The sequence below is a fragment of the Astatotilapia calliptera genome, chromosome 4, assembly GCF_900246225.1.
Source record: "Astatotilapia calliptera chromosome 4, fAstCal1.2, whole genome shotgun sequence".
NCBI classification, from domain to species: Eukaryota; Metazoa; Chordata; class Actinopteri; order Cichliformes; family Cichlidae; genus Astatotilapia; species Astatotilapia calliptera.
In genome coordinates, this window is record NC_039305.1 from 16,368,466 (window position 1) to 16,380,387 (window position 11,922).

General features: G+C 42.7%; 2 protein-coding genes across 2 annotated transcripts; both read right to left on the minus strand.

The window, feature by feature from the left end:
- Positions 1 to 5,009: 5,009 nt before the first annotated feature.
- rps2 (ribosomal protein S2) lies at positions 5,010 to 6,604 on the minus strand. Its single transcript, XM_026165113.1, has 6 exons — positions 6,434 to 6,604; positions 6,256 to 6,345; positions 6,021 to 6,128; positions 5,578 to 5,911; positions 5,212 to 5,303; positions 5,010 to 5,134 (listed from the first exon to the last, which is right to left on the minus strand). Exons 1-6 carry the CDS (start codon positions 6,566 to 6,568, stop codon positions 5,054 to 5,056), a joined length of 840 nt encoding a protein of 279 aa, XP_026020898.1. The 5' UTR covers positions 6,569 to 6,604; the 3' UTR covers positions 5,010 to 5,053.
- A 3,189-nt stretch (positions 6,605 to 9,793) lies between these two features.
- rnf151 (ring finger protein 151) lies at positions 9,794 to 11,909 on the minus strand. Its single transcript, XM_026165116.1, has 4 exons — positions 11,654 to 11,909; positions 10,979 to 11,148; positions 10,791 to 10,887; positions 9,794 to 10,376 (listed from the first exon to the last, which is right to left on the minus strand). The coding sequence occupies exons 1-4, from the start codon at positions 11,732 to 11,734 to the stop codon at positions 9,909 to 9,911; spliced, it is 816 nt and encodes a 271-aa protein (XP_026020901.1). The 5' UTR covers positions 11,735 to 11,909; the 3' UTR covers positions 9,794 to 9,908.
- Between the last annotated feature and the right edge of the window lie 13 nt (positions 11,910 to 11,922).

The window sequence follows — 11,922 nt, forward strand, 5'->3', positions numbered from 1 at the left end:
TTCAGGGCTCTAGACTAACTTTTTGACATGGGCGCACCGGTACACCTAACTTAAAAAATGTAGGCGTACCGGCACAAAAGTTAGGCGCACTCAAATTTTTCAACCACATCGCTTATCACTGCAGTTTTACATGTGCACTTTCTTTGGGGGGTAAGTCCATACAGACAATATTCATTTCTAAATTATTAACTAACAAACTTGTGCTTAAAGTGCTTTGTCAATATTGTAGAAAATGTTAAACTTAATCATCATCTTGGCCTCCTCTGACGACCTGTTTGCTGCTGTCTGTTGCTGAAAGGCATTGGGGAGAGGGGACACTTGGGCAGTGCATTTCAGACGGTTCAGGCCTTAACAAAAAAGTTATCAATCGTTCTTTTCATCTTTTCTTATTACCCACAGCTACATCCACTTCTGTCGGGCGTAGGCTGCTCACTGGGGCTGGGTATCATCACTGATTTCTATAATCCATTCGATTCCGGTTCTCAAAGTCCTGATTTGATTCACTTTAGCCTCAGACAGTCAGAAATATTATAACTCTGATCATTTATCAGTACTGATACACATGAGACTTCATCAGAATTGTGAACATCACAGCAGATGCCTTTGAGTGAAAGTAACTAAGAATAAAACACAGAAAAACATGAAGGAGAAAACAGCTTTGAGATGGGAAACTGTTCTTGAAGTACACACAGAGAGTGTATGAAGTGTAATTTTTATCGTGGTGTCATCAGAATCGCTAAGCTCCGACAGTGTATCCGTCTATGGGCCGTTGGGTGAGAAAGCCGAGAAAGACAAAGCTGATTCTGATGCGTCGGGTCCGCTCTGTGTTTACGTCTTTGTGTGGAATCCGTTAATGAATCGATATCGCTTTATTCAAACTACTCACCTCTCTCTTCCACCTGCACTTTCAACTGGACCACGGCCAATCAGAGAGGTCCCGCCCCTGACTATCTCTGATTGGTTTAGTCCACGATAGGGGCAAAATGTGTGTCTGTTGTTCACCACACGGAGAGTTGCAGAGATTTTTTATTTGTTTTGTTACCTGAACAGTCGACCAAATTTTTTTTTTTTTTTAGTCGCACCACTGAAAAATTTGGTCGCATTTGCGAGCAAATTGGTCGCACTCTAGGGCCCTGCCATTCGCGCCCACTTTAGTGGCAAGATCGTTCCAAGCATGTATGAGCAGGAAAAGATTTAAGTTATGGCTGAACTGTCCCAGGCATCTTTTGTTGCCCTAACTCAGTGGTTCCCAAACTTTTTTTGCAAGGCCCCCCTTGTTTTACAAGAAAAATGCTTGCGCGCAAGCGCACACTCAAACACATCCTGCAACCACACACACCCATATTTTGCTCCATTGCGGTTTATTTCACACCTCAAACATTTAGTAAACAATTAAGCAAATACAAGTAATCTGCAATAAATTACAGGTAGTAAGAAAATAAACTACTAACTCTTTTACGCTACGTTCGCACCTACTTTTGAAAACGCAGCTGTTTCGTCCACACGTAAACGGCGTTTGGAATCACTGAAAACTGAGATTTTTTTAAAACTCCTTTTTTGCGTTTACGTGTGGACGAGGAATACAGAGTTCGTCAGGCAACGTCAAAGGTATGTGACTTTTTTCACGTCACGCTGTGCGCCACGTTATTGTTTACATGAGATGAATTGCGTCTCTCTTCCCACTCTCCGCCCCTTCCCTGCCCCTCTATTTCCCATCCCCTGCTTTTCTCTTCCCACTCCCCGCCCCTTTCCTGCGTTTCTCTTCCCACTTCCTGCCCCTTCCCTGCGTTTCTCTTCCCACTTCCCGCCCCTTTCCTGCGTTTCTCTTCCCACTCCCCGCCCCTTTCCTGCGTTTCTCTTCCCACTCCCTGCCCCTTCCCCTGCGTTTCTCTTCCCACTCCCCGCCCCTTTCCTGCGTTTCTCTTCCCACTCCCCGCCCCTTCCCTGCGTTTCTCTTCCCACTTCCCGCCCCTTTCCTGCGTTTCTCTTCCCACTCCCCGCCCCTTTCCTGCGTTTCTCTTCCCACTCCCTGCCCCTTCCCCTGCGTTTCTCTTCCCACTCCCCGCCCCTTTCCTGCGTTTCTCTTCCCACTTCCTGCCCCTTCCCTGCGTTTCTCTTCCCACTCCCCGCCCCTTTCCTGCGTTTCTCTTCCCACTCCCCGCCCCTTTCCTATGTTTCTCTTCCCATTCCCCGCCCCTTTCCTGCGTTTCTCTTCCCACTCTCCGCCCCTTCCCTGCGTTTCTCTTCTCACTCCCCGCCCCTTCCCCTGCGCATTTTAAAACTTTTATTTTTGTATTTGAGTGTAGTCCCTGAGGTGGAGCTCTTAGAAACTAGACCTTACATAGGTGCTGATGGTGAAGTGATATATTTAAGATTACTTTATTGCAGTGGTACCAATCACTTTCTTATTGAAACACTTAGTGCATGTGATAAGTGTTTCTATGGGTTGTATTTAGCTGGGGTGGATTTTGTATTTTAAAACAACGGGCACCTGTTTTCTTCAGGTGTGAGCAAGTTATCAGGTAATTGTTACATTGCTGGCACGTTGCACCATTAAAGGTACATTGTTGTTCGTTAGTGGGCTTTTATTGTGATATTTTACTACACAGTTTTATTACAAACCTTTTATTCTTTTCTTTTAAAATAACAAAATTGGATATATCCTGGCTGATATTGACCCCTTGTCCCGTTTATTCTGGGCTTGTTCCTGAAAGAGCTTTTGGCCTGGAAGCTTGTATGATTTGTAAGCCCCTTTTCTGTGAAATCAGCTTCCAGTTTGGATTCGGGAGGCAGACACTATCTCTACTTTTAAGATTAGGCTTAAAACTTTCCTTTTTGCCAAAGCATATAGTTAGGGCTGGACCAGGTGACCCTGAATCCTCCCTTAGTTATGCTGCAATAGACGTAGGCTGCCGGGGGATTCCCATGATGCATTGAGTTTTTCCTTTCCAGTCACCTTTCTCACTCTCTATGTATTAACAGACCTCTCTGCATTGAATCATATCTGTTGTTAACCTCTGTCTCTCTTCCACAGCATGTCTTTTATCCTGTCTTCCTTCTCTCACCCCAATCGGTCGAAGCAGATGGCCGCCCCTCCCTGAGCCTGGTTCTGCCGGAGGTTTCTTCCTGTTAAAAGGGAGTTTTTCCTTCCCACTGTCGCCAAAGTGCTTGCTCATAGGGGGTCATATGATTGTTGGGTCTTTCTCTTTATCTATTATTGTATTCTACCTTAAATCTAAAGCGCCTTGAGGCGACTGTTGTGATTTGGTGCTATATAAATAAAATTGACTTGAAAAAATTGAATTGAATTGAATTAACAGTGATTGGATGTTTAGCTGGGACGAGGATGAGTGGGGATTCTCTGCCGAGTGCTGTGTGAGGCTGCAGGGAAAGAGCGAACAAGATGCGAAACCTTTCCGCCTTTCCAGTGGATTTTTTTAGCGGCTGTAGTAAATCTTGTCCATATTCAGTTTGTGGGTAATCTATTATTTTCTTTCTCAACTTCTAAAAGGTTGATTTAAGCGTATAGCCGGGCCGATACCAAGCAAGGCAAGGGGGGAAAATAAAAAGAAACAATTTGAAGGTGAAATACAAATGTAAAATCAAAAGGAGTCAAAAATGGCTCGTTATATTTTGGACCTCAGAGGGTTAATCCAACAAATCATGAAAAATTAGGTTTAAATTTGTGTTCATGCAAGTGCAGATTTCTGACATTTTGTTAAGCATGTAACAATTTTAATTTTTTTCTAACAAAAAAAAAACAGTGTGAAACTTAAGTTAGAATTTTATTTGTCAATGAGCTGCCCCATGTTGTGTAGCTTTCTGGATTTTATACTTACTGGCCTATATTTACTTATTATACAGGCTATACAGTACATAACATCACATGTTTTCTGTAACTGAAGTGTTTAATTATGTGGGCTACAGAAAACAATTAAGTTATAGACTATTTATATGAAAAATGTGTATACTTACTGCATTTGATTCATTTTAACCATTTGTAACCACCTGCATATGTGTTTGGAAAAAAAGGCTTTGATTTTGCCACCCTCACAAAATTTCTCTAGATCTGCCCCTGGGTGACCCCCCATTAGCAAGCACTTGGCAACACTGGTAAGGTAAAAATTGCTTTTAACAGGAAGAAATAGAAACAGCCTCAGGACGGGGTGGCCAACAGATATGTAATTAATAGACAAATTAGGAAAAACAGTATCTGAGAGAAGCATTTTTGTGAAGTATGTAATTTTACATATGTTACGACACAAGTACCATGCAAGCCATAAAGATGTACAAATAAATAAAAGTGATATGCTCTAACTTAACTCCCTAAATAATAGACAGCATTTTGTCACGATTACCCAATAATAACTGTCTCACAAACCTTCAGTACTATCACACTTACGTTTTCAGATGTGTATCAGAGTAATTTCAAACTAAAAGCATAACAAAACAACTACCATAGAATAGCATTATGTGGAGGTGAGTTAGGCATATCACCTATATTCCCTTTCGCTCACGCTGATATCCTATGGTAATCCACCCAACATTTGTCTCAGTCTGATTTGAAAGTATTTAAATTTCCAAATCTCATCCTCCTCAGTGACTCACTTATCATCCCATTTCTAATTTTCATTCCCTTTTCTTGATTATACCTCCCCCCTTTCACCTGCTTCCTACAAGTCACCCCAATACTGTGAAAGCATCCAAGTGATGGACAATGCTCCAAAACCATTTTGACCAGAAGCTGAAAACTAGTTTTATTTCATGATAGCACACAATACGGGATCTGCTGCTCCAAATAATCATTTTAAAGGTTTCAGTATCTTTAAAGTATTTTTGATTGGCTAGATAAAGTTAATTTTACTCTGTATTACTGTAGAGGTGACTGCATTAACTGATGCAGTTTCTCCTATTGCCCAACATATCACTTGTGTCTTGTTCAGTTACCGAAGTCTGCACATTTTTGCAGCATACATAGTTTTGTGAGTTAAGCACACGAGACACAGAAGTGGTGTTCCAGAACGTTTATTCAACGATTCCCTATACAAAATGTTTAGGAGGCAGCGGCCTGCACAGCCTGGCCCCTCTGCACAGACACCCTGGTGTGAGTCTTGGCCAGATGGTCAGTGAACTCCTGGAACAAAAAGCAGAAAGCCTGGTTACACAAAATCCTGACATAACCATAACAGCTCATGTTGGCTCTGTACAGACCTGGTAGGGAGACTTTGTGAAGACTGTCTCCTTCCACAGATCAGGGGTCAGGTAGCTGTAAGTCTTGGAGATGGCGTCAAAGGTGGCCTTGGCTGAGGAAGGAATTATAAAGAGTAAGTGTGTGTAGCATGGCGCTCCAGTAACAAAGTACAACAGTCTTGTTGGGGGTAAAAAAATGTTGAGCATTGTAAAAGGGTAACAGGGAAGACCACTAAAACGTCTCCCTGCCGTGCAATACTCAATTCTTTCTCTCCTTTTAACGACAACTACACCACTGCCGAGGTGAAGCTGGGCAGAGCGAGGAGAAACAACCCCCGCCCCCCACCCAAATACAGTATGCAGATCATGACCCTGGGAGAAGCTTACCAAAGTTGCCGAGGGTGGCGGTGCAGCCCCTGGCAGAGGTGTAGCAATCATCGATTCCAGCCATCATGAGCAGCTTCTTGGGCACTGGGGCAGACACGATGCCGGTACCACGGGGGGCTGGAATGAGACGCACCAGGACAGAGCCGCAGCGGCCAGTCACCTTGCAGGGCACAGTGTGGGGTTTGCCGATTTTGTTACCCCAGTAACCCCTTCTGACAGGGACGATAGACAGCTTGGCCAGGATGATGGCCCCACGGATGGCTGTGGCCACCTCCTTGGAGCACTTCACCCCCAGGCCCACGTGGCCGTTGTAGTCACCAATGGCAACAAAGGCCTGTAGACAAAAAGCAAAAGGCACACAGTGTTAGGCTTAGACAACGCTGATTAACAGGAGAAAAAAAAAACAAAACACCTTTCTCCTTTGCAAAGGAATCCACACTCACCTTGAACCTGGTGCGCTGACCAGCCCTGGTCTGCTTCTGGACGGGCATGATCTTCAGCACCTCGTCTTTAAGACCAGAACCCAGGAAGAAGTCGATGATCTCAGACTCCTACAGGAAAAGGAGTAAGCATTGAGGGGTTTACATCACAACAGAAACTGCAGTTCATTCAGACATTTCCACAAGACAAGTAAAATAAAATAAAATATGATTGTTTATGTATGTGAACTGTAGTTACCTTGATGGGCAGAGAGTACAGATAGATCTCCTCCAGGGACTTGATCTTCATGTCCTTAACCAGGCGGCCCAGCTTGGTGACCGGCACCCACTATGACAGGAAAGAAACTCAAGTATACTACAAAAAGCCAAAATACTAAGTGCTTATGTTCAAAACACTTATTAATCCAAAAACCTACCTCCTTGTCCTCGGACTTGCCGCCCCGTGCACCGCGGCCCCTGCCACGGCCTCTGCCGCGTCCACGGCCCCGACCGCGGCCACCGGCGCCAAAACCTCCGCGAAAACCTCCTCTACCACCGGCGTCGTCCGCCATTTGCTACACGACAAGAAAACAACAAAGACGTTTAGTTATTTATCCCCCAAAATACGGACATGCTTACCGAAATTCAGTCTTACGGGACACGAGTATCGCCGCCATATTCATACAAGCAAACTACAAATATTTCCATCTGTATTCAAATTCGCTGTTAAATAGGTCTGGGATTTTAATTTAATATGTTCATATATGATCTTATAATCAGCTCTGAAGTGTCTGACTGAACGATGCGTGAGATTTTTAAGGATATAAACTAGGAAGAGAAACTCAACAGCACACTTACGTGATCGACAAAACAGGAAGAAGGCCTGTGAAAGGTTCCGCCGGGTTATATGCTAAAGTTTTATCGCGAGATTTACTCCACGAGAAAACCTACTCTCTACCGCCTCTACCGAATAACTGAGACAGATTTTATATTTGCTTACTAAAAACACAGTTCTTAAAAAATCAATTATAATAAAATCAAAACGCACTCTTTTAAAATCCATTTTAAGTGTTCATTTAATTAATCTGTTTATTCTGTAAACATACTTTAATTGGTTTTTAATTATCTAGTGAAATGTAATAATAACACATTAGAATAGAATAGAATAGAATAGAATAGAATAGAATAGAATAGAATAGAATAGAATAATCCTTTAATTGTCCCACAAGGGGAAATTTGGTTGTATCAGCAGCAAAAAACACACATATACAAAAAAGAACAGGACACAGAACAGAAAACAATTTTTACATATTTACATCATAGACAAAAGTTACCAGAGCAGAGTACAGTACAGTTGTTAAAATTAGAGTACAGATAGTGTGCAAACAGAGCAGGATACTGAAAGATGTTTAAATAGTTAAGAATATTTAGAATAATTAGAAAAGTTAGAAAAGTGCAGATTGTGTATTGTACCTGTGCATTAAAAAGTAGACATGTAACTTCCAATAAGTTAGTGTATGTATAAGCTGAGAAAAGTAATGTGCGATTATAACAGTTGAAGTTGTTACAGCACTGATGTAAACATCTATGTTTGTTGCGAACAGTTTTGATTGTACAGTCTGACAGCTGCAGGGAGGAAGAACCTACAGAAACGCTCCTTCATGCATCTAGGATGCAGCAGTCTGTCACTGAAGGAGCTCTGCAGTTCAGCAACATTTACATGCATGGGGTGGGAGACTCTGTCCGTCAGAGATGTTATTTTGGCCAGAGTCCTTCTGTCTCCTACCACCTGCACTGGGTCCAGAGTGCACCCCAGAACAGAGCTGGCCTTCCTAAAGAGTTTATCCAACCTCTTCCTCTCAGCTGTCGATAAACTGCTGCTCCAACATACCACACTGTAAAAATTGACGGATGCCACCACAGAGTCATAGAAAGTCTTTAAAAGCGCTACCTGAACTCCAAATGACCTCAGCCGCCTCAGCAGGTAGAGGCTGGTCTGACCCTTTCTGTACAGAGCATCAGTGTTGTGGCTCCAGTCCAGTTTATTATTCAGGTGAACAACCAGGTACCTACACGAGCCCACTATCTCAATGTCCACTCCCTGGATGTTCAAAGGTGTCAGTGTGGTGGGTCTGCGTCTCTGGAAGTCTACCACCAACTCCTTGGTTTTCCCAGCGTTGATCAGCAGGTGGTTCTGCTGACACCAGTCCTCAAAGTCCAGAGTCCACTGTCTGTACTCTGAGTCATCCTCACCTGTGATGAAGCCAACTATGGCAGAGTCGTCAGAGAACTTCTGTAGGTGGCAGCGTGGGGAGTTGATGGAGAAGTCTGCAGTGTAGAAGGTGAAGAGGAACGGTGCCAGCAAAGTTCCCTGTGGGGCCCCTGTACTGCAGACCAGCATATCAGAGACACAGCCCTGTGTCCTTACATACTGTGGGCGTTCTGTGAGGTAGTCCAGTCTCCACTGGGACATGTGTTGGTCCACTCCCGATAGCTCCAGCTTGTTCCTCAGAAGTCGTGGCTGGATGGTGTTGAAAGCACTGGAGAAATCAAAGAACATGATCCTCACAGTGCTTCCAGGCTTCTCCAGGTGAGCCAGAGCTCGGTGCAGGAGGTAGACCTGCACCGGGACTTATGTAGTCAAATTTAGAAAAACAAGCCTGGCCTTAGTTCATCTGTGAGATTTCAATGAAATACCTTCATCAGTTGATCTATTTAAATAAGACCAGCACAGGTAATAATAACAATGTAAAAGCTTTATTTACAAAATAGGTTAAACAGGTTACATTGCAACCTGGCAAAAAACAAAACAAAAACACTAATCAGATGCCTACAGTACCATGAAAAGTATTTTCCTTCATTCCTATATTTCTCTCACTCTTTTTTTTTCTTTTTTGATATTTGTCACGCTTACATGTTCCGGCTCATCAAACAAATTTTAACATTAATTTCTATATAAACAATAACCTGACCCAGGTTATCGTTTATATGACAATAGGTTATATAAACGATATAACAATAACCATAACCCAAGTACGCTTAGGCTTCATTTCATGAAATAATGGCAAGACATTCAGGATTTTCCGGCAGAGAGCAGACTTCTTGGTTACATCAATTATAGCAAGTCGTCCAGGTCCTGAAGCAGCAAAAGGGTCACAGACCATCATACTAACACCACCGTATTTGACGGTCAGTATGATCTTTTTATGAAATGCGGTAGGCTCACGCCAGATGTATCAGGACACAAACCTTCCAAAAAGTTCAACTTTTTTCATTGACCTTAGCTGAAGCAAGTGGGGCCTGCAGTTCTTTAGATGTTGTTCTCGGTCCTTTTTATAACCTCTTGAATGAGTCGTCAATCATCTCTTGGAATTCACCACTGTTTTGAGTTTTCTCTGTTTGTCTAAAATGCTTCTCACCGTGGTTCACTGGAGTCCCAAAGCCTCAGACATGGCTTTGTAACCCTTTCCAGACTGATGGATGTTAGTGACTTTGTTTCTGTTCTTGCAGTTTTGTTTGTTTTTTTAGATTAGAGCCTTTATTTGTGTGAATGCTGAAATTGACCTCAGCGTCACAAAAATGTGGTTAATCACAGTGAATTCATAAATTAACAAGAGAAGAATGACTTTTTCATACAGGTCAGGTAGGTTTGGCTTTTTTTTTTTACCTCAGAAAATGAAATCATCATTTAAAAACTGCATTTTGTATTCACTCAGGTTATCTTTTTCTAATATTAAAAACGTGTTTGTTTATTGGAAACAAAATATGCAAAAACTATTAAAATCAGGAAGAGGGCAAATACTTTTTCACAGTACTGCATATACTCAAAAACACACACCTTCAAAGAATTAAACACATACTGAATTTATACACAGCAGTAGCTCAACCAGCACCAGCAACTAACTCCCTTCCTCAGCAGCTGCTGCTGCTACTTGGAGTCCCACTGGAGCTGCCACTACTCTCCCCAAGGTCCTCCTCTTCCACCTCATGCAGATCATCCATCACCTCCAGACTCTCACAGATAAGCCCTATCTGCCTTTTCATGTGGGCCATGGTGCTCTGCATCCTCCTCATCTTCCGCTGTAGGGCGGTGGCAATGGCCCTGTGATTCCTCTGCCTAGCTTCGTACTCCTGCCTCAACTGCTTGTAGCAGTTGTGTTGAGCCTGGGTTTGGTGGGAGAGTATCGTCCCACATCCCATGTGGCAAGGCTGGCGCCAGTGCTCACAGTGGTGCGCATGGGTCTCGAGGTCCCTGCGGAGGAGCTGTACCCTGCAGCCCTGGTAGGGGCAGGGGATTAGCTCATACAAACAGCTCATGCTGTGGCAGTACTGCTCTGAGAGGGGAAAGGTCTCTGCACAGCCGCGGATCTCATTCTTGCACTGTGAGACACACAGAAAAAATCATATAGTTAATAAAATGACTTGTGTTATAAATGTGTTATAAATCGGTCTGCAGGAATTGAGATAGAAGCTAATCCAAGCCATAGACGACTGAAAACAAAACAATTCTGATGCACAACCTAATCATTTCAGTCATTTATCAAGCAAAAATGTCAGCTTGGAATTATATTTTTTGCTTTCCTCCATCTCAAATAAGTCATCTTGGGCTCAGAGAATTTGTCTTGATGATGTCCTTATTATTAATAACTTAATAAAAACAGTCACAAATAAATATGTCCCATGAAGTGGTTCACACATGAAAATGCCAGGCAGCATCAGGCAAATACAAATGTATCCACTCTGTTCGGGCTCATAGAAAATCATGTAAAAATGTGTTCAAATTCCCTTTCCTACCTTGATCTTGAGGCGTCCAATAGATTTGCTTAGCTTGAACATGACAAAGATCAAGCTTGGGTTCACCGGCTTCCTGCAGCAGGGGCAGGTCTCCTGTCTGCAGAGGACAACTAGGAATGAGTCTCTGACCAAATAAAAAAGCCAGGTAAAACTTTTGTCCAAGGATACTGATAAGATACATTCAGTACCTTTTTAGCCACTGCAAGATGCATTTCTTGCAGAAAATGTGGTGGCACGCAGCTCTTACTGGACATCTGAGGACCCCTTGGCATATGGTGCAGATCAGATCATAGTCTGGAGTGTCCACAAACAGCTCCACATCATAACCCCCGCTCTGTGTTGACACCTCTGGGTCTGCCTAGATGTGGCCACAGTGTGTAGAAAAAACAGTATCTTATATTTCAGATATACCTGAGACTGAAAACCATGCCTCTGTGACTGTCTATAACCTCTCCACAGTGTTCTCAAAATAAAAAAAAAGAGAGACAACAAAACAGAGCTGTTCTGGAAAGCCATATGACTGATCACATGATCACAAGTCTGCTCCCTTTCCAAAAATCTTTTTTTCTAACACACAAAACATTAAACAATGACAAAAAAAGATCTGAAATTGTCCTCAATGGTATTTTTACTTTGTTAAAGTACAACATATAATAAAAATGCCACAATACTCATGTATTAGTATACAATTCAAATACCAAGCAAATAATAGAGTTGATTCTGGCTATATACACAATCTGTTTTTGACCTACTGAGCATCAGTCCATAAATCTGAGATTCTAAATCTAGATTAAAATACAAAAAATCATACAAATAAATAAATGTAAAACACACTCCAAAACAAAAAGCTGCCCTCTACTCACCATGGCAAGCTCCTGTTTTATTTTTCTCAGCGTGTTTCCATAACCCGGGGGGCTGGTTTTACTGCATATCGATCCTCTCATATGTCACATAAGTAACACACACCCGCGTTATCAATACAACACGCGTGAACATTCCTGACTAAACAACGAAGGAGGGACCGCGTGTGTGCGCGCGCGCTCGACAGATGAAAACAGTGGGCTAAACTGTAGAATCGAAGCCATAATGGGAGAGCGTCGTTTCCCTGCTGTTCTAGCACCAAACTCATGGT